The following is a 23,510-nucleotide window of genomic DNA, read 5'->3' as shown; positions in this document are numbered from 1 at the left end:
AATCTCTGCTCTGAGACTTCTCTCATAGAGAACAAGGCTCCAATCAGTGATAAGCTCCAGCAGTGCAGAAAAAGTTTGCACAGGTGTCAGAATACCTGCAACAGTGGAAACGACCACAGACCAAAATGGAAGTTGTCAGGTGGGAGGTACTTTAAAATTTGTCCTTATACGGTCACCTAATAATCACAACCTAATCCATGATTATTAAGGTGTGATTAAGTGTGTGTGTGTGTGTGTGTGTGTGTATGTATATATATATATATATATATATATATATATATACTAAAAAAAAACAATCACTTTGTATTTAGATTGGTAAGCTTTTGGTTTTTGGGAATACAATGGAATCAAGGATCATCTTTTTATTTATTTTTTTCTTTACATACATTGATGCGTCAAGGTTACCCGCCTTGTGCCTCTTCATTTCCCATCATCTGTTAACTGTTCCATGTGTCACTATGAACATTCAGTAGTAGCTGCTGTTGACAAAAACTTACTTCATATAGAGTAAGAGGACAAGGAGTACCCAAAACGTACACTTTCATGAACCCTGTTTCTTTTTCTTAGAAAGGGAGAATAGTTTGTAATATGTTTAAAGTACAATAAATAATAATATTTTGATCACAACTGTTTTGTTATCTTGTGCCTGGATGGAAATATTGCAAGTTATACTTTCATTAAAGGCAGCGAGAGTCAATACCTGCTTCACCTAAATCATAGGATATCCAATGCGCCACGATGGGCAGAGAAAAGGTTTTGTAAACATAAAACATAATTTAGTTTTACTCATCAACACAATGAGTGACAGACTTAAAAACACTGCATATGAAATTCTTCACATCACACACACTTACCTTAAAGAAAACAGTCAGACTTTTCCAGTATTTCACCTCATTGACCCTATGAATGCATGGAGTGCTCCACCAATCAGCTTTACAACAGCAGCCATTGTACAAGTCCCCCTCCATGAATGTATCTGGCATCTACACTGCATTAGCAATGCAGACCATTCTTTACAACGAGAGCAGAGGAGCAAATTTGTATTCTGTAACACAAAACCGATGTCTCCCGACCGACAAATTAGCACTCACTGTGACTTCAAATGGGGAGGAAAATAAAATAAAAAAACAAAACCTAAATGTTTCCTGATAGGTTCGCTTGGGGATGATGTAAAAGGTGCAGCATTAGTTATGCAAGTATGCAGTAAAACGTGAGACTTTTACAATGGCTACATCTGTTTCTGCAAAACATACTGTAAAGACACTTACACAGTTTGATGGGAAATTATGCAAACCTGTTCACAAAGAGCAAAGAGTCTGGTTTTGATGCAGCTGCACAGTAGGTTGACATCTATACTGTTGATGTTACTACCAAGACTATGCTACTTAGGTATTTTACACAGAAGCGTACAGGTTGGATGAGGATTTGCACACTGCATTACTTCCTTAATGTGCGTTATGGAAAGCGCCCAACATTTTCAGTGATTAAGAATAGCAAGACTCCTCTTTTCTTAAGGTAAATGAGGTGAGCAAGGTCTTCCCACTAGTTCATTGTGTTTTTGTTGCACATGTTTTGTCAGTCACTACAACGCAACATGCCCTCCCGCCCATTATCTCTTTCCTCCCTCAACAGGGAGTGATTCCTCATAATGCCTACATTTGCTTCATCATCCACTACCAATGCTCAGCTGTGAGACACAGGGAAGCTACATAGGACTACATGAAGAACACAACACTTCAACTAATGCACAGTGCAAATAGGCTTCTCCCCCTTTCTTCCATCTCTCCAGCCTCCAGAACCAAACAGGCATTGAGGAGAGTAAGAGGGGAAAGGATTAATTCTGGACAGTGCCCCTACTGGCAGGCAGCTGTTCTTCTTTTAGTTTAATTTTTGGTCTTCCTGGAACTTTTCTGCCTTGGGGAGGTGGAGTGACTAAGGAGCAGGAGGGTAGGGGTCTTGGGAGAGGGTTCTACTTGTACAGGCTCATCGTCGGGCTCTGGTACATGCACATATAAGCATCACACAGGAGGCGTCGGGCCTGGCCCTGGATGCTTTTGGGATCAAGGGTGTGCAGCTCCTCTGGGGTCATTTTCAGGTAGGCTTCCACTTCCGGACAGGGAGAAACTTGCGGGATGTTGAAACCATTCTGCCCTCCTGAAAAATCGCAAGCGAGGTCATTAGAGACAGCAGAATGGACACAACAAAGCTAGGTCATGACTAAAATACCTCTTCAATTTTAATTAAATGCAATCACTATTAGTTGATTTTTTACAACGACGTCCTTAAAAAAAAAGGTGAAACTATAAAGCTGTTATCAAGTTACCAGTGAACAGTAGCACAATCTCATAAGAAAGCAACAAAAATGCTACATAGCAGCTTATGCACTAGAGGGTAATTAAATATTTCTTGGCATCTTAACAAACAATTGTTTGCTTATTTGTATAAATAGTTTTTAACTTATTGTGGGTCGTAGTTTTGACATTAAACAAAGAAGATGTTTGTTTTTTTTTGTTGTTTTTTTTAAATGGTAGTAACTTCAGTCAAAATTTACAAAAACGACATCAACAGGCCATCACACGCACCATCACGGTCGGCCATGCTGTCGAAGAAGAGCCAGGCTGAATCTGCGCTGCCATACTTGACGAAGGCCACGTAGTGACTGGTTTCGATGCACAGCACGGCGAACAGCTCCATCCTCTGGCGGGGAAAACTGCCCTGACGGCCTGTACTTTCTTGTAGCTCCTTGGGAATGGACAGTTTGCCGTGTCGATGGGCTTTTCTCCTCGGATGGAGGTGAACCTAAATCAGTACAAGCACATATGTCCCGCGTCATACACCATTTGTTACACTGGCCTTTTAGTGACAAACAAAAGATGTTAAACATGTTATTAGAAATATTCCACAGTTATTTAAGAAATATATAAAGGAGATTAGAGGAAACAAAAGTCTTCCAGGAATCCTACTGCCATACAAATTATTTGAAAAAAAAATAAATAAATACAAAGAGTTTGTTAAACTTAACACTGAACCACTAGGATTTCTTTGGATTTGGCGCCACCAAATGGCTGATTCTGGCATAGACTTTAAAACTTGTTTCTGGTTGAAGTAATGCTGCAACAACGCCTTGAGTTATTTACCTGTGTATTGCACTTTTCACAGAACTGTTTAATCTTGCCAGCAGTGATGTCCCCGTCCTCATAACAGTCTCGGCACTCGTAGAGAGCCAGGCCTCCGCAGATACGACATTCCCTTGGAGCTGGATAAGAAAACACAAACCTTTGGTATAGTGTGTTGGCAGTGATAAAGTTAAATTCTTCAAAAAATTGAAAGCAGACTGGAAAGCAAGAAAAATTGGTTCCTTTATCTCAGCTGAGCTGAAGTGACAACTGAGTGGAAATTCAATACCAAATGCCACATACAGCTTTGAATCACCACTGACCAGCACATTACAGACCTAGACTGGACATAAATATTAGCTACTCACTGTCTTCAAGAAGATCTGTGATGTCCAGTTCCAAGGAGGGGAAAATTTTGTTGAACATTTTGAAGTCTTTGCCAAAGCGGGGCATTTGGATAATTAGGCAGGAAGGAGCCTAACAGAGAAAGAGAACCCATAGGTGGTCGTCTATAAATGTCCAAGTCATAAAATAGGAACTGAGACTATCGTGCTACAGACGAATAAGAGGAAGTCTTTCCAACAACAGGAAAGAAAAAGAGGATATTAAATACATAATATACGGTATAAACTGTGTAATCGTTAATATCTGGAAATATATGTCTTATTTTAAAGGAAAGGTGCAACTTCTATAGCACATGCTGGAGTAAAACTGAAAAACATTTCTGGTCAAGTAAATTAAACACTCCAAAAACATTTATAAATAAGTACATGCCAATGTAATATTTCAGTTACAACCTCTTAATTCAAACTCTTTTTTTCTTTGAATGTTTAAAAAAAAAAAAAAAAAAATTAATTAGTATATAAAATGTTTTTAGACTTGCAAAAAAAAGTTTTCAAACAGTCAATGCACTATAATATCAAACTTTTGAAAATAATTCAAATAAACCTCTGCAAACTTTAGGTCGCTGTTGATGAAAGACCATTCCAGGAGCTGCTGGATGGTGGGAACTCCGACCTTGTCCTTCTTATCCATGAAGATCTGGTAAAAATAACAGTCTTGGACCTTTTGACCTGCTGACCTAGAAAACAACAGCAAAGTCTTTGTTCAATGATCTTCCTTCCTCAAGGGAAAAACTAATTGTGTACAGGTCTTGGAAGCTCTTCATGAACTGTGCGCTTTTTCCTAAAAAAATGATACAGCAAAGAGCAATTTTTACTTATACAAGCTGAAAAATACCAGTACCAATATTTGTAACAATTTATAAAAGAAGTAAAAATAGTCTCAGAATTTGTGAAATATGAGCGGGAGGTGAAAGATCAACATAAACAGAAAATTTTAACATGTTTTTAAAATCAGGCTGTTTGACATTTAACAGCTCAAAATTTAACATTTGTTTCACTATATCTGCATGTCTCTGACAGACTGTAAAATCAGATTAAAGATTGTCAGTAGCATTCATTCCAAGTTCGGCAACTTGTAATGACACAGCTTAACAATTCATGTACAGCAAAACAACAGTCATAAATGATGACATCCAACTCTTTAAGTCATATAGTCTGCTCATCGGAATTTCAAAGATTTGTAAATAAAACCGCAACATTAGCTTTCAGTCTGTCAAACAAAATTCCCACAGTCCAACCACTTTGCCCATGTTGTAACCCATAAAGGTTCCAGTGTCAAGAACTGTGGTATAAATTTACATATTACAGATTTAGACACATGGTTTAGTGCTGTTGTGACTATATTTCCACTGTCTGGTAATGCACTGATAATCAGGGGGAAGTTCTTTATGGCACATCATAACCCTAACCTTTAATATTATTTTTGTGTGAAAAGTACTGAATTTTTTTTATTACCATCCCTAACTAATTCTTTACGAAAAGCAAAGTAATAACATGTTTTAGCAATTAAAGACTGTTTAGATGGAGGGATGGTGCTTTCTGGATGTTTTTTGTTTAAGAAATGTCATTTAAATGACTTTGAGCATAGCATGGTTGTGGGTGCCAGACAGCCTGGTCATAGTATTTCAGAAACTATGGCTCTATTGGGATTTACCCACACAACAACGTCTAGAATTTACAGAGAATTCTTTGGAAAAAAAAAAGAAAATATTCAGTGAAAATCAGTTCTCTGGATAACAATACCTCACTGCCAGGTCTCTCTTGGAAATGAGATTTTTAATCTCAATGAGATTTTTTACCTGGTTAAATAAAGGACTAATAATTTATGTCAGAGGTCAGATGAAACTGCTTCAAGTAGGGATGCACCGATACTGGTATCGGGGCCGATACTGTAAAATGTGTGTGTACTCATACTCGTAAAAGTTAACCGATACCATGAACCGATACTAACTTATTTCATTAATCAGAGGGTGGCTTGTCATTTTTGTTGTAGTTTTTTAGATTGGCCACTAGGGGGACATCCCGCGCTAAACAGGCACAGGGTTAGACGAGTCAGACTGGCAGCACCAGATAAAAAAAGAGAAACTGGAGGCTGCTGTAGCTAGGCTAAACAAAATGTCAGTGTGGACCAGAACAGCCAACTTTAACTCAGGTTTTGGAAAAGCGATGAAAAATGTCAAGAGAAAATCCACGGGCAGTTAAAATAACAGAGGCTCATTTTATCGCTCTGGATGACCAGCCAATGCCAGTCGTGGAAAACATAGGATTCTTCTCAGCATACTCAAGCTGCGATATGAAATTCCCAGCCGCCCACACATCAGGGAGATAATGGTGCCAAAACTTTCTAAAGAGGTAAAGACAAGCAGTGTGTGCGCGATGTCAGTCCTTGGTTTAACGGCAAAGTGGACTGATGATCCAGATGGGGAGTTCGTTCGTCAATGCCAAATACTTTCGTTATTTTGTTTGTTTGTTTACAATATGGAAACTCTGCAACAATTGAAAAGTTTATTTTATTCTCAAACCTAATTTGTATTTATTTTATTCCAAACAGAAGTGTTTATTTATTATTCCGAAAGCTCGAGACAGTGCCGGTTTGAAAAAATTGGTATTGTTGCATCCCTAGCTTCAAGCTAATAGCAAGGACCCAGTAACTCAAATAACCACTTGTTTAAACCAGTGTATGCAGAAGAGCGTACCTTGGTAGCCTAGAGTTCTAGACAACACTAGAGGTAACACTTTTGTCACTAAGAATGGGAAACCAATGCTGCTATCCACAAAGGTTCATCAAAACTGGGTAATAGAATATTACTGATAAGTTTTGTTTTTTTTTAAGTTTACAAGATTCACATGGATGTCTAGCTGACAAAAAATGCATGAAGATTGTTGATATCATGTCAAAACAAGTCAACATCTTGGAAGAATTTTTCAAAATGTATATAGTATATTAACCAAGTACTATCAAGGTGTATCTAATGAAGTGGCCAGTGAGCATACATTCTCTCCATGGCTTAATCAGTTTTCTTCTTGGTGTTTGAGACAGTCACTTTTGGAGTAGTAAAATATTTTAATTTTACAAAACCTATCAGTTTGGGTATTTTCTGTTGGTATTTGTTTTTTTTAATCTTGAAAAAAAAAAGTAAATTACATAAACCTGTATTTCCTTGGAATTTACAGATTTTCACATTTAGTTGTAAGTTACTTGGCCTTTACCTTAGCTTGAGCAACGGATCCACCCTCAGTATGTGATGGAAAAGGATATTGAGGAACTCCTCAGGATCTGCAATGCAAAATTAACTGAAATGAGTTTTGAGGCAATATTTCTGCACAAATGCCACCATAAACTGTTCAAACTATGAGTGTACGTATATATAGTATATTAATGATTTGGTATGTAAGTGTCTTCTTTTTTTATAGCATTTATTTTGAAATTTGTCACATAAAATCTACATCCTTAGCCAGACACAAAAGCAATACTAGTAGAATGGACACTCTTTCGAGGATGCCAATGTTCACATTTTGGACAGAGAGGACCGATGGTTTGAAAGAGGAGTGAAAGAAGCCATCTATGTCCACTGTGAGCGACCATCTTTGAACAGAGGCGGTGGTTTACGACACCAACTCTCTGCCATCTATAATCCAGTTTTGAGTTCTCTCCCCAGACGCCTTAACGCCCACTCACATCCTGGGCCATCTGACCTCAGGAATTCGCATGATAAGGTGGGGCCAGGTTTCACAATGAGCTCACCCAAAACCCTGGCTGATTGGGACCCACACCCATTTTTACACCTTGGCTCAGGCGATTAGAGGATCGTCAGGGGGGTCCTTTTGTCCCTCTGTGGGGGGGATACTCCCACTAGGTTTAAATCTGGGACTCCCCACCATTTGACCTTAGAACTGAAGAAGCTTCTCGGATGAGATTTGAAACGCCTTCAAACAATTTAAAGAAGTCCAGACACTTTTCTTTACAAGCTCCTTTGACTACTAGTAGAATACTAATAATTGAGACAACTTCCAATATCAATTTCCAAACCCATGATAATGAGCACAAGGTAAGTCAAAGGAGCTTGCAAAGAAAAGCGTCTGGACTTCTTTAAGTTGCTTGAAGACGTTTCACCTCTCATCCGAGAAGCTTCTTCAGTTCTCGGATGAGAGGTGAAACGTCTTCAAGTCCAGACGCTTTTCTTTGCAAGCTCCTTTGACTACGATGACCTGGATGACTGAGAACCTTCACAGACATGAGCACAAGGTAAAAAAAAAAAAAAAAAAGTCTCATACCTTTTTCTTCAGATGTAAATCCAGAAGCAGCTTCTACTTTCTCCAAGATCCTTCTTAGCTTCATAACTTTAGTGGCACAAACATATCCATGTCTAGAAAACAAAGTGGTCTAAATACTCCAATACAGTTTAGCAAATACAACTACAGTTTAGCTTTTCAGAAGCAGTTTGCTTCACATCTAAATTCAGGTTTTGATGGATGGAATAAAAACGTCTTCTTTTATTTAAATGTATGAGCTCTAATTTAAAATTGTTCAGCACTGTTCCAACACAGACTTACAATACTGCAAGAGTTGAATACATGGATCTGAGTATCTTTTAAGACTTACATGCGAAGAGGGTTGACTATCTCTGTACGCAGCAGCTCTTGAGTCTCTCTGTAATATTCTACGTCAGTCTTTGATCGTGGCCTCAGCAGAACCGTGTCCAGTACAGAACTGAAGGAAAACAAACTGCAAAGGACCACCAAAGGAATTAAAATGAATGTTGCCTGTTAGCTAATTGCCATACAATGGTTGTCTTTGTTTACTAAAACAAACAGACCCAAAAGTATCACAGTTGGAAATATAACTAGCTTGATGGCTGTTTATCCGCAAACAAGAAGATATTTTCTGATAGTAAGATGTTCAGATGTTTCATTTAAATTTTAATCTAAACCTGGAACAAAAAGAAAAATAAAACAAAAAAACTGAAAAAATAATTCACTAAAAGCTACTGGTCAAATATCCATTTTCAACATTTGTATTAAATCATGGATACCTAGTTGTAAAACTTCATATGATGCACATAACACAATTTGTTCACTTACATTAGTGTCCATTTTGTTAATTAAGCATCACATGTGAATCTTGGACCTTCCTTACTGTCTACAGCCCTCAGACTGAATTTAATAACCACAACAATAGTTCAAGCACTATTACAGGAATTTCTACTATTCTGGATTGACTGCTTCACCTAAAATGACTGTTGACAGAAACTGCTATATAACTATCTCCCAGTCAGCTCACAGCTGGAGCTCATCCTGGTCAAAGCTTTAAAATAAAATAAAAAATCTATTAAGTTACTGCTTTAAGGCAAAGGCTGGTGAGGCTCTGTGCAGTCAATCGATAATTAAAGTGCACATAGGGCAATAAAACAAATTTCATATACTGTAGATAAAAAAGTATTTACCCTTACACCTAAAGAGTACTGACCAGAAGAGGGTTGAATCCAGGTAGCAGGAGTTGTAGTGACCCTGAATGCCTTTCTTCTTTCCCACCATGACATCCAGGCCATCATTTTCTGTGCGTGGAGGTGTGTTCTCATGTACCACCTCACTCAGGTAACCCCCAAATGCTGCAGAAAATACACATAGTACAAGTGTAAGCACAAATTTTGTGAGACCATTAGTTAAACTAATCATTTTAATTATTGATATACCTCCAAATGACTCACCAATGGAGTTGCAGCGCTCTATGGGATTGGAGGAATGGTGAAGAGACGGGAAACGGGAATCGGGCCGGCAGCACTTCAGCTTCACAAACAGGGCTTTTTTGGGGGGACAGGTGAAATAACGTGTGCCTTTGAATGTGCCATCAGTGCAACCAGGGCACTCTTCTTCCTGGAATTACAAGGTCATGTGATTAAATTGTTGCAAGGTCCTACAAACATGTACTCTAAAAAAGTAACATTTTCTTTAACTCCAAACGTCTGGGAACCAAGGACTGCCTGATCGTGTACTTCTTGACAATAATGTGGCTGTTCAGTATCTGATATACTGAATTTCATATACCTAGTCTATATAGAAGTCAGTTAGTATGTGTTAACCATATGCATACTGTCTGTCTACCAATATATTATTTACCAAGGCAGTGTTTGTTCAAATTGTTTGCAATGATAGCACAATATATTTACACTATGCGCAAAATGGCAATAATATGAGTTGAGCTCAGGTTCACGACAGACAGGAAATGCAATAATAATGGGGGAAGGGTAGGACAAAAACATCAACAAATTAATATACTGCATAATACTGGCAAGACAAGCAGTATCTCTAATTCCTGTCCCTAATTTTACATCTTTGTGTCGTCTCACCAGCTCCAGACCAGCCAGAGGCTCCAGTAGGCCAGGAGGCAGACCCACCCAACGGATGACACCACACAGAGGAGGGTTCTCTTTCACCTCTACCAGAGACCCCACCTCCAAACCTGGTTGTCCTCGAGGAGGTGTTGAAGGCCGTGGCGAGGGAGGAGCAGCAGAAGAAGGGGACTCTGATTGCTCTCCCATCACTGACTGAACAGAGAGTGACAGGGGTCCATGGCTCATGCTGTCAATAGGCCCAGGCTTACGATTGAGACTGAAGGGCAGCGAGTGAAATTTGTTGTCGCTGGACAATGAGCCAGAGGGTGGGGCCCTGGATGGTGGAGAGGACTGGTTGAAGTCAGGGGGTGTGTCAGTAAGTGACTTGGCGGGGTCCTCCCCAACTGCATGAGAGAAAACAAAACCCAAAAGTTAATATGTTTTTTAAAAATATATTCTGTAGGCTGTGTGTAGGGCAGAGACTGTAGAGCGGTCTTTAGGGAGGAAAACTATAAATGCTTGTTTTATTCCATTTTTACCACATGCAGCAGATCAGCAGATGGTTTCAGATGGTGATGAATTACTACATGGTAAACACCATTTTTACAGCATCTTTGGGCATTTTCACACAAGTGACGCCAAAGCTATCACACATCAGTGATACATCAGTAGCACGTGGAAACAGTAGAGATCAACCATTAAGAGTCTTTTCATGACCGAACTGATTTTTACTGTTATTTACTGATCAAACTCTAAGAAATTTGTAGTAAAAATGCAGTAAATGGCATCTTTTTCTGAAAATGTAGGTTCAGGGAACTTTGAGACACATGAGTGCCAAAGTAGTGCCATCTATTCATTTATTTTGCTGACAATCTGTAAAAAGAAAATAATAGAAGTAATTCTCAAATATTGGACCCATTGATCAAGCTGAAGAAAACATGAAAATGAACAACAAAAGCTTAAATGGACCAGATATTTGTTATTTAAATGAGAAGAAAATACCAAAATAAGAGGCATCTGTGAAAGGGTATACTGTTGAGTAGATACTGGCAAGCAGAAATAATTATCTGTGTCTTTTAGACAATTGTAAAAAAACAATTGTCCATTGCTGAGCAATATTCTATATGGTGTGAAAATGCCCTCAGCTGTGGTATGAGGTTAAGTAATTGGATATCATTCAATCAATTTACTGGCAGAATCAAGTTACAGATTTTCCATATGTCACAGTGAGTCAGCTTTATTTGATAATATTGAAAAAAAAAATCAAGTTGTGAACAAATATTTCATGAAATGAAGTACACAAGGAAATACTGTACCATTAATTCAAACCATGTGTTTGTGAAATGGGACTTTTCAGATGAATTCCCTATGTTCAGGACAGTTCAGTCACTATGTAATATCTGATGCAAGCTGGAGATTCTGGTAAAGCCACCGCAATTTACATCTGCATTTCCACTGCTGTAAATATAATGTTTCATGCAAATCCTTGAACAGTGAATGACTTGAATGACTGAAAAGCTGAAAAGTGGAACTTTACACACCATCTTTTTACAGAAGTGGGAAGTTACTGAATTTATTCCCCACTACCCTTTACAATGTTCAATATACACAGCCCTGTTAGAGGACTTTGACATTTGTTTTCTTGAAATTCAATATGGAAAACTGAGTAATATAAAGAGCATAACATAATAGAAGGCCACTTAGGTTTTAGCCATTTTAGTTATAAAAATTTAGTTCAGTATTTATTATCTATGGATTTTATTGCTTTTGCCACCTAGGGTGCCCGCTGCACAACAACCTCAAACAATCTCTAATAACGTGACTTCATAAACCAATCTCACAGTTTCATTGCCCCTCTCTGAATGTTTTTAACAAATTGTTATCCTCTAAATTGTAACATTTGTTTCTCTGTAATAAACAGACACCATTGCACTGTGGTAACATAGCTTATCCAGAGAGAATAAACAACAAATACATGTTTATTCATTGTGCCTCTCTGAATTTTAAATGTACCAGTGATTTAAAAAAAAGTGCGATATAACCAGTGCTGACTGAATTGTCATGACAGAATGCAACTTCAAGCTTGTCCATCTCCAAATGAACTCTTCCTGTACTGAAAGAACCACAGAAATGTGTAACCTTGTCTGCTGACTTTGATACAAATGAGAGCACCAGTGCATAAAAGGCCCAAAATATGCAGGGTAACCCTGAGGAAGATGAAAATGATTACACATTCACAGGATGAGTAAGCAGTTGTGAAAATGGCACATCAGCTATTTGTGACTGTCCTAATTTCAAACAGCATGTGAAATTACCTGAACTAAATGCATTACTGAAATAACACAGAAGGTTTTCAAATATTATTTTGCCATGACACGGCAACATCACAAACAGCTATAGACAGCAAATTCTGCTTATGATTAGTCCAAATTTGCCATGATATTTAGGCACATTATCACCTTTTCCTGCATGTCTTTTAATCTTATTTATATTTTCTTTTACTTTGTGATTCTGTCACTGGATCCAAGGACAATAAATATTCTTAAAAAATTTATTCACAACTGCTAGTGATGATTGGTGATGAAACGAGCAGTGGAAGAAGAACAAAAACAATCAACTTGTTTTCCTACACCATGAGAAACACATAAACAAGACAACAATCTGACAAAAATTAGCCAAGTCTGACTCCACAAACCTAATCTTTTACTAATGCTTTTGCTGGCAAATGTGCTGAACCACCATCAGTAGCAAAAAACAAAAATATCAGAAAGGTAAGGAGTCATTTGCAGCACAAAGCATCAATAAAAGCCTTTAGAAACACCAAATAGCTCATGCAGGTAGAATACCACAAAGAAACACTGAAATTGTGAACAGGGACAAGACTACTGGAAAAGTCCTTACAGCAAGCTACTGCAGCAAACTACTTGATAGTATTGCTCTGTATAAATAGTGTTTACTTAAATCTGGTTGCAATTACTTTTTGTTACCAGAACCTTGGGAAGGGGGGGAAACCTCACAGTTATCCTTCTTTTGCAAAATCAATCACATAACATTTTTTTTGCCCCAAAATTTATGACTCGGAACTCAAAGACACTTGAACAAATCCACTCTGGAACTGTTTTCCTTTCGTTTACATTTTTAGTTTTTCTTGGATAGCTGCAGATAACCAGGACAGAGCGGGGAAATTACATGCAGCACAGGCTCTGGCCAGCAATACATTGGAGCAAATTGTGGCAACTGTTGTTTTGATTAGGCACCGTATGAATAAAATGCAATTGAATTAAATCAATAAATCAAATGAGTATCCAGTGCTCAAGGCTTACGGTACCTCGAGGTATTCATTTAGCAGCTTTGAAACGTCGTTCATCAAATTCTACAACATTCTCTTTATATTACCCGTACTTCACGGCATACATTTGATGGACCCGTTTATTTATGGCAACTCACAGTACCAGAGTGTGAATGTCTTTTACTATAGAGGGAATGTGGGAATGGAAACCCTTATTTTGCAACTGTAAATGTATTAAAGCTCTGCAGTACCTCAGATTAATATGTAGTTTGTAAACAGTAGCTTGCCTTTAAGATGGTGACATCCCATGAGTACTTTTTTTTCCCCTTTTACCTTCATCAATGTACCATGTGCTTTTGGATTTGGGCTGGGCTGGGGGATCAAGAGAGCTGCCATTTAAAGTATAGTAAAACTCAGACTTGCTTCTACTGCCACACTGATGACCTAATCCTGTAAATACAGCAAGTACATGAAAAGAGAAAGTACAGAGAGATAAGCATAATGTGCACGTGTGCACACTGTACCAGTGTATGTGCTTTAACGTCTCTCACCATGTTTCAACACTGAACAAAGGAAACAGGCATCTACAACTCTAAGGAAAAGATCAATCATGAACGGCAACAAAAAGTTGAAGAGCAGGGTGAGAGGCACTGCATTCACATCAAGTCAACTTAAGCAATCTGTATTATTTTCTTTTATGTGGGACTTCCCGACAAAACAAAGGTATCATCCCTGATTTTACTCATCTAAAAATATTATAAGCTTCAACAATAATTATCTGCAACAAATAAAAGACAGCCATAACTGGCTTATATAGTGTATGAAAAGTGGAAATGTGTAGGATATTTTTGGCTTTACAACCTGGCAAATTTGATGGAATGCCCCTTTAAAGTAAACCCACTGTGATATTCCCATAGAATAAAAGTAAAACCTCATCCATTGGCTTGTGAACTCCTGTTTAAGATGAGCATTGTTAGGATTTTGGGGTTTTGAAACCAGATGTCATGAGCAATGACATCTGGTCTATCTAAGATCTTTTCTGACATATTTACACTATGGATGTTCCTCAAAAGACTTTGTGTCTAGAAGACTAAAATCCTTCAACATTTAAGACTGAGACTTTCTTTGCATCAAAATACTGTAGAGCAGCTCTGGTAAACACACCTGTCATCTGTTTACTTTCTTCCTTACTCATTTAAAGCTTTCATTTACAGACAGAGCAAGTCCTACAAAGACAGCGTGTTAATGATCAAAAAGCTGTTAAGACCACAGTCACCAAGAACAGCATTTATAACACACTAAACCATAATGGATTGAAATCTTGAAACGCCTTCAAGGTCCTAATGCTCAAGAGGGCATATCTACAAGCCTGTATGGCTTTCTAAATGTGATCTAAATGATTCAGAACAAAGTGCCATGGTCAGATGAAACCAAAATTGAGCCCTTTTTGATTGGAGGAATAGTAAGACCCACAGAACAACATCCCCACAGTCAAGCGCAGGGTTAGAAACATTATATTTTGGGACTGTTTTGACAGAACAGTGAGTACAGGACAACTTCACAGTATTGAGGGGCCATGTTTTCTAAAATCTAGGACGAGAATCTCCTTCCCAAAAAAAGAACACTGAAGATGGGTTGTTGATGGATCTTCTAGAATGACAATCACCAAATTATACTGTATTCTAAAGAAGAAGCACATTAAAGTCATTGAGTTTTCTAGTCAGTTTCCAGGCCTTAGTCCCAATAGAAAAACTGTGGAGGAAGCTGAAGCTTTGAGTTGCCAAGCAGCACCCTAGAAACCTAAGGTATTTAGAGAGTTTCTGTAAAGAGGAGTGAGCCAAAATCCCTCCTAAGATGTATACAAACCTAGTGGCCAACTACACTAAACAACTTACTGCTGTCCTTGCCAGGAATGGTTTCTCTATCAAGTATGGTCATGTTTGCTTGGCAATTAAATACTAAAATGAAACCCCCAAACAATTTGAAACCGTTCAATTCTTTGTAAGTAAGGAAACTTAAAAATTCAGCATGGGATGAAATAATTATTTCCACCACTGTTTCCCTAATTTCTTTATTGTGTTACTACAGTTAAGCTCAGGGTTTCAACTACTTTAAACATTAATTTTAAGGCAGCATTTTCAATTCTTATGAGCGCTATTGACCACTAATATGGTCATCTCAGGCAAAAAGTGCTGGCTATGAGCAAGTCACTCCCACCTGTTGTTCAAAACTTCTCTTTGGAAAAGACAGCCAGTCAAAAGAACGACAGATTAAAGGGAGGAGAAGCTAAAAGCATTTTTTCAGTGGATGAACAGAAGAGTTGCATGATGACTCAGATAAGATTTTAAAAAAGGATTATTTCACATTTACATTTTAGACCAGACAGCTACTCTAAGAGAGTCCAAGAATAAAAATACAAAGCTGGAAATAACCATAAGTCCTCTTTAAGATTTATCAGCACATCAAGCTGTGGTTATGTATGTAGGTAGCTGTGCATCATAACTTAGTGCACTACCTTTGCTCTTTGGTTTGCTTTGGCTAGAGGACGACTTGTCACTGGCCGGGCCTCTGGGGGCAAAACTGTGCTTTTGGAGCCTTTGGTCCTGCATGGAATATTCTGTGAATTCCAAAAATACATCCATATTAGAGGAAATTCACATTAATGACCAGTGCAATTTGTTAACTGCATAAACAGTTAACTAGAGCATCTAACTGCTGCTTAAGGCATTCTAATTAGCTGCAAGTTATCTTGCCCCTCACTTGTCCCGCAAGCTGTAAGTAACATTTTCACTGTCAAGTATCAAAACAAGAGGAATTGGGAACCAATAAATAACACGTTTGGTTTAGGGAGACAATTTAAAGTAGTTCTACTTTGAGATAACACATATCTCCATGGTCAGATACTGCTAAATGAATGGTTTTAAAGAAAGGTGGCAAATTTGCAAATTCTTCAATGTCAATTAGTCTTGAATAGTCACCTGACTATTCAAACTTGAATACAACTTTGAACAGTCAGACAGCAGCACAGATAAGCAAATCAATATTCCACTGTGGGGAACAAAGAGCCAGAGTATCTCACTTGACTTTCAAAAACAAGTGAGCCATCAACACAAAAGGCTCTCTGTTCCCGCTGCAAGCAAAACACAAACTCAGAATGCTAGGAAGCAGCTTAGTGCTGGTCCAAGTGAGGCACAGCTGAATGTTATCAGGAAAAGAAATGCTAATGCTAGACAGTACAAACACAGTAAAAACCAGGAACAAATACTACATAACTCACCTGGCATTACGTCACAGATGGGGACAAGTCGAGTGTGTTCCAAACTGGCAAAATTACACAGCAGCTTTCCATCAAACACACCATCCCAGTCCCCGATAGGATTGTCCTGAAAGAGTTGGAGACATGACAACCTTGTAACCCTCTTAGATGCTCCTCAGCACTGGAACACTGATTAAAGTGGTGCCACACGTGGTACTTCTCCTCGTATTTTTTTGATGTTCAGCAAGGTCTGCTATATCCCACTCTATCTAAAGATTTTGTTTAAACTCGATCCTCTGTGTTATGATAAACCATAAACCATGCTCATCTCATCTTTTTCCACATTAACCATATCTTCCACCTTAGGTCCTCCTCCACCTGAAAGCTCCACTGTCTCTGCAAGTACAACCACGGTATTCTTCTTCTTCTCTAGTTTGGAATCCAGTAATATGCTTCAGAGGGATAGCCTAAGATAAGCTTGAAGCCAGTGCCACTAGCTAGAGAAGGCAGGGCGAGGCTGGACGCAGAGTGAGGCAGAGCAGTGGGCTCTCCTCAGCTGCCTGCTGGCCCTTTGCCATGCTGTTGGGTCATACAGCACTAAGTCTTTACCTCACTCCCCGCGTGACTGTCTTGCCTTTGTGTGGGAGGCTCAGATGCACCGAGTGGGCTGCTGCTGCTGCAGCTGCTGGTGGTGCTGATAACGATCAGCAGTCAAATGCCTTAGTTATGTATTTCAATCTCTCTATCACTACAATACCACTCCCGCCTGACAACAGTAGTCATAGATACCAGCTACTACAATCCAAGGCAACAAGACGCGTTCCTACGCAGTAACTGTCAGAGAAAAGAAAATAATAAACACAGGCAAGTTGTACAGCAAACATGAGTTAACTGTGATAATTACATGGAATTGCATGCAAATTCCACATGAAATTGTTTATGGATAAAAATGATGACAAATGGTAGAACATTTAAAACATTTAAAAAACATAAAGCATGAAAACTGCAGCAGAGTAGGACATTTTTTTCCTTTTCTTTTTTTATATTTTCACACCAAGTCCTAAAGTAAGAATTCCATCATGAGAGAGGATGTCTAAACTGGTAATTTTATCTGAGCCAGCAGTTTAAATCACTCAGTTTTACAGACTTCTTACTGACAGAGACTTTACCCATAGTCTGTATCAAAATAGCAATACTGACACATTTCTTTATAATAGTTGACTGAATGTGTAAAAACAAAACAAAAAAACAATGAGACACTTGAAACTGCACTGATTTTTCTTAAGACAAATTTGGAGGTATTTTAATTGGCTATTATTCAGTGGTTTACTGCAACATCCACTTGAGACTGAATTGAAATGTGTTTGACATAGCTGGCAGACGTAGTGCAACCACAGATAATAGATGGTCTGAATGTCAGCAAACATGAATGAACTGTATTCAAAGGAAATACACTATATTTTGAAATCATCATTTTCTTTCTTCTTCTAAAGCTCAAAGACAAAATATATATATATATATATATTTGTTTTTTTACTAAAATTGCTCAGTCTGTAGAAAAGGTTGTACAATAGCACATACGCATACTATACAACACATATTATTAGGCACTAAGGCATCTCAACTTACTATTACCTGACTGATAACAGTGGGCTTCCAGATTTAGCGTTATTATTTACTTCTTAAAAGAAAAAGAGAATGTTTTTCTGTATGATCTTAGAATATTATGTTGAATGTTTAGCATTTTCCCCAGACTGGAAGGTGAACAAACTGATCCTTTATTCTAACCAGCAGTTCAGAGCACTAAAAAATTTTATTGCTTGTTTCTGCATCTGTCCAGGTGTACATTTATGAATAGATTAACCCATTTAAAAGGGAACCATTCTTACCATGTCAACTCCTACATAGTACCCCAAGCTCTCATTGCCGGGTAGCAGGTCACAAAAAATGATGGTGCCTCTCTCTGGTCCCTCCCTGGTCTGCACCAGGACCCTTGAGTTGATCTCCAGTGGAGGAAAGTCTTGATCCTCTTCCACCAGACCGATATTGTCTACCTCCAGCTCACCCAAAGGTTCGTCATCATCATCCTCCCACAGTTCAAGCTTGTCCAAGGCTACAAACACACCACATTCATCCTCACAGCGGAAAAGCTGACGACCCTGGTAGGTACCTTCCGTGAAGCCTTGACCCCGACCTTCCTCCTGGGATGGGAAAATAGAGGAAAGACAATGAGTCAAATTTAGAGAGCAAGTCAAAACAGGAGCAACAGAGATGAGCAACTTATTCTTCTAATTAGGAGGCCAGTTTGCAAAACGGCTTTCTCAGCGTTCTTGAATAAAGGTGAGTAAACATCCTAGAGCTGTGAGAGCATCTGATCGATTACTGCAGCAGGAATATGACTTGACTTACTGTGATGATAAATGCAAACATTTCTAGTACAGACACTGGATGATATAAGATATTGTGCATCTTTATCCACAGGCAGGTTCTTTGGATAGAAAAACTGCTGAATCACCATTACTGCTGGCAAAGCGAACATACTGAACTCTATGTAGTTAGGAGTATAAATCAGAAGTTTATCATAAGCTTATATGCTAACTGAGGCAGCTATACTGAGGCGCAGTTTGAATGCTTTAGCTCCATCAGCCCACTCAAGAAGACAGCAGCTGGACTTTGAAGAATACAAACAACATTGTGCTGCAATAAACAAGCCTTTGTACTGTATTTAATTATTGTACTGCATGTACAGTCCAGAATGAATAGCCTAGTTCAAAAACTCAGATTTTGTGATGAGATTAAAAGGAACAGAATTAAAATGTTGACCTTATCTTCTTACAATCGAACCAGTTTAAACACTGCATCTCTGTTTTAGCCTTGTGTAAACGGTAAACAGTTATAGCCACTTCCTTTAGAAGTTTAAGTACTAGCTAATAACTTCACATCTGTTAAATAAAACCTGAAATATCTGAAAATAAAACAAGCAATATACATTATTTAATCCCACATTTTTACTCAAAGCCATTAGATGCATGATTCACAAGATTGAAGCTTTACAGTTTGTTTTTTCAGTGTTATATTTACACAAACTGTCATTATCACACTGCTTTTTAAACCAAGTGAATTGAAACAGAAGTTGTCAATGTGTGGCATCATCGCTGTAAAAGCAATACAAATGTGAATATTTTGCTTTTCATTCAGCTTCTGCAGCACTGCTGTGTACCCTCAACAGTCATCAATACAGTTTAAAAAGTCTACAAAAAAGCTTTTTTATTGTTAGCTATGCTATTTTTGTTATACATTATTTCCAAAAATAGCAACAGTTCAAGAATTCAACAGTGCTTTTGTGTAAGGAGAAGATCTGGGGATCTTTTTCCCTCCCAGTACCATATAAATGACACTGACATACTTAGACTGACAACCTACATTCTTATCTATACTCAGTTTGTAACACAACTAAAAAAAAATTCTTGAGCACTTTCACTAATCAGTGCCATGAGATGTAAGCGGAAATAGTGGTACTTCTGTAACTTATTAAGTAAGTTATTTGAAGAATAAGTGTTTTATTTGCTGGAATCATTTGCAACAGTTTCCAGTTAGCCATCATGTCAAAAAAAAGTTGCATGAGTCAAGCAAAAATCACCTGGTTTCAAACAGCACTCAAGAAACAGTTCCTGTTTTTTGTTATTCCTATTTAGTTTTCAGTTGTTTACACAGACATAGACATAATAACTGGTTTTCAAGATTTTTTAAGGTCATGCTAAAAAGTAATACATTGGTTTTAGTGATTATTTTACTTTTGCAAGCATTTGTCTCATATTAATTAGATACATGAATGAAGCTGAAATAAAACCTCTTTTAAGCCTGAAATGTTCTCATTTAAATTGTTACTTTTTTTTTTTTAACATTTAAACAATTTTGTCAGTCCTTTAAATTTTATTTAAACTATAGTGGTCATCTCATTTTTCATGAACAGATCAAAAATCAAATTAAGAATCTACATGGATACCATGTTTTTGCAAAAATGAGAATAAAACTGAAAGAGATCTCACCAGAAGTTCCACTCCAAACCAGATTCCAGAAAGAGCTCTATCAGGAAGCAGTGAGCCTTTGAAGCGGACCACACCAGGCAGAGGTTCATCCCCTGAGCGCAGCTGGACACGCACCTTGGAACCACAGTCAATATCACGGACACGCTCTAGCCGTGACTTGTTACAGAGTAGCGCATACCGTTCCTCACAGTTAGTAATGGGGAAGAGCAATTCAGCCAACTTCTCATCCAGCTCCAAGACGTCCCGCTCATCCAGGCTCAAAACCACGTTGGTTTGGTCCAGAATACGGAGACTTTTCTTCCCCTTGCATGGGGGCAGCGTTCTTCCTAGGCTGTTGCGCTCCTGACAGGCCTGGCCAAGACTGCCACGGGGAATCCTCAGGGTCTTCTGGGGAGGCTTCTCCACTGTACACTCCTTTACAACCATGTAGAAACGCCAGTCCTCCCTGAAGCCCCCACTGGGCTTCTCCTGGCTCCACAGGGCAGAGCTCATGTCTGCATGCTAGGCAGAAGCTCCAATGTCAAGGCAACCTTGACCTGTGGTCTAAGAAGAAACGAGAAAAATTAGGAAAAACCCCCCCACAAAACCTCCGCCCAGAACACTTAAGGTTTGACCTAATAAGTGAAAGTGATGAGCTTACATTTCTGCAATGTAAATTAATGTGGTTAGACAGCTGCGGTTATGTGCTTTAATACCACAATAAGTTAAACATTAATATAATTCATAACATTAACAATATTTCTAATCTAGAAATTTTCCAAAGCACAAATCAGAACTCAACTAACAAGAACAACTGCTCATTCTGTCTAAAAGTACAATTGAGCAAAAAACAAACAAACAAAAAACACACATTGGAACAGTTTCATTAATTAGATGCAAAAAGATGTGTGATGAGCCATACTGAAATTAACTCTGGTAAAACGGTCTTAACTGCACTGAGAGTTCAGAAAATCTGTGATCCAGTTCGCTTGTTTTGGTTTCTTCTGAGAGATTGTTGTGCTCTCATCTACATTCAGTAGACCAGTGATTTCTATTTAAAAATCAGCACTTTGTGTAAAATTACTACTTATTTCAAATTTCTAAAAATAGAGAGTGAGCAAACAGTTGACTTATTCTGACACTCTGGGTAAGACAGATACTAGTCGGGTGGATTTCCCCTGATCACACCTCAGATATGATTTTTCAACCACCCGACAGAGTCAAGAGCACACAATACTTCTACATCCGTCAATTGTTTCAAGCATGACAGCAGCTACTGAACTGCGACATTTACTCCGTCAATACGCTGTTGTTTTTAAGAGCCTGAGTAACGTTAGACCATTTTTACAAGATTTTGTAAGGCTAACGCCATACATGGCTAAAACCCAACACAGATTGAAAATGAAAGTAATTTCAAACTGACACGCGCTGACCTGCTGTGACATTGAGTTAACGGGGTCTTTCAGATGACACCTACAAAGCGATACTATGACTTGCTTTAATCATCATTTTCCTTTGACAACATCAGCAGCGTGTCGCCGGGCAGAAGCTGTCAGTCAAAGGCCCTTTAAGAGAGGAAAGTGGCTAGCGTACAGTGAGCTAAAATGCACCAGACAGTCATTTACGTCCAGTGCCAACAACACGGACACCTTACCTTTGATATGCGTGAATTCGGTTAGTGGCTACAAATGGCTGTCATTTCGAAGTCCATTCCAGTTAGACAAATGCTTCTGAAAACAGGTTAGACTGCTCCCGTAATAACCTCTGATTAGCTAAATGGACAGCTAATGCTACTATCCTAACCAGCTAAGTATCACGCTAAAGTTAGCCTAGCGAGCCGGTCAACAGCAAGAAGGCTGGCAGAAGACTGCCACCTTCCTAAGTGTACTAAAAACATTTAAATACACCTATTCTCCACGAGAAATTTGTGAAATAATACAGTGTATCGCTACATCTATGAGATATATTATTTACAGGAGACGACCACACTAAACTTAATGTATGACGTCCTCGTGTTCGCTGACAGACATTGGTTAGTCGTTTCTTTCTAAAACGCTGATTCGCTGTTTGTTTTGTCAATAACCAAGTCCCACTTTCTGGGGTTTTCCCACGGACGGCAGAAAGTGTAGTTAGGTTGGAGTGTGGCTTCCAAGGCAGATGATGCTCATCAGCTGCAGGCAGTTCAGAAATATTTATTTAAATAGAAGCAATTTTACACTATAATTATGAAATTAAAAAATTGGTATAAAATTAAATATGGCCTAAGAGTAAGAAGATTGACATTATTAATAGTATCATGTACTTAAGTATAAAATTGCTGGAGATCTGTCTGTGAAGGTTCTCAGTCTCAAGTGTTGGAGATCATTTGTAATTTTCTCAGTATAACCAAACAGGTTCGTTATATGTTCCAAGTTTTAAAGTGTCAAAGACAATACAGCCTCTCCATTGTGGTCCTGTGAGATTTCTTCTTCTTCTTTGGGCTGCTCCCTTTAGGGGTTCTCACAGTGGATCATCTGGCTCCATCTTACCTTATCCCTTGCATCTTGCTCTGTCACACCAACTCTTTGCATGTCCTCCTTCTATGAATCTTCTCCTTAGTCTTCTTTTTTTTTTTATTCCTGCTTGACAGCTCCATCTTTGACATTTTTTGTTCATGTTCATTATCTAAACTGGTCAACCCTGTGCTGTCCCTCTGATCTACTAATTTCTAATCTTGTCCATTCTGTTCTCCCCCAATGAAAATCTTAACATCTTCAGCTCTGCCCTATGCCTTTTTGTCATTGCCACCATCTGCAAACCATACATAATAGCAGGTCTCACTATCACTTCGTAAATCATCCCTTTCATTCTTGCTACTCCCGCCTGCATACGCTTTTTTCTCCATTTCTCTTGTGCACTGTGCATTTCTTTGAATGGTGGACCCCAGATATTTAAACTCATCTACCTTCACTATCTCTGCTCCTAGCATCTTCATATTTAGAAGTTGTCTAATTCGTCTCTCTCTCATTCACACACAAATTCTGTCTTACTTCTACTGACTTTCATTTCTCTTCCCTTCACCTACACCTCTCTTCACCTCTCCAGG

General features: G+C 38.4%; 1 protein-coding gene across 2 annotated transcripts; it reads right to left on the bottom strand.

The window, feature by feature from the left end:
* Positions 1-244: 244 nt before the first annotated feature.
* On the bottom strand, positions 245-22,406 carry cyld (cylindromatosis (turban tumor syndrome)). 2 transcript variants are annotated; one of them, XM_085363245.1, is made up of 17 exons: positions 22,080-22,406; positions 20,447-20,989; positions 18,287-18,598; positions 16,419-16,524; positions 15,657-15,758; positions 13,475-13,591; positions 9,868-10,256; positions 9,229-9,394; positions 8,988-9,129; positions 8,124-8,246; positions 7,796-7,887; positions 6,731-6,797; positions 4,065-4,197; positions 3,485-3,593; positions 3,138-3,256; positions 2,583-2,799; positions 245-2,154 (listed from the first exon to the last, which is right to left on the bottom strand). In XM_085363245.1, exons 2-17 carry the CDS (start codon positions 20,936-20,938, stop codon positions 1,970-1,972), a joined length of 2,871 nt encoding a protein of 956 aa, XP_085219371.1. In that variant the 5' UTR covers positions 20,939-20,989; positions 22,080-22,406; the 3' UTR covers positions 245-1,969. The 2 variants fall into 2 exon arrangements, with proteins under 2 accessions (XP_085219371.1, XP_085219391.1); XM_085363265.1 differs by lacking the exon at positions 13,475-13,591.
* Between the last annotated feature and the right edge of the window lie 1,104 nt (positions 22,407-23,510).

The sequence above is a fragment of the Diplotaxodon limnothrissa genome, linkage group LG1, assembly GCF_057381915.1.
Source record: "Diplotaxodon limnothrissa isolate DT_005_m linkage group LG1, D_limnothrissa_male_GT1.1, whole genome shotgun sequence".
Classification (NCBI taxonomy): Eukaryota; Metazoa; Chordata; class Actinopteri; order Cichliformes; family Cichlidae; genus Diplotaxodon; species Diplotaxodon limnothrissa.
Note: the sequence above shows the minus strand (reverse complement) of the source record. Positions and strands in the feature narration are given on the sequence as shown.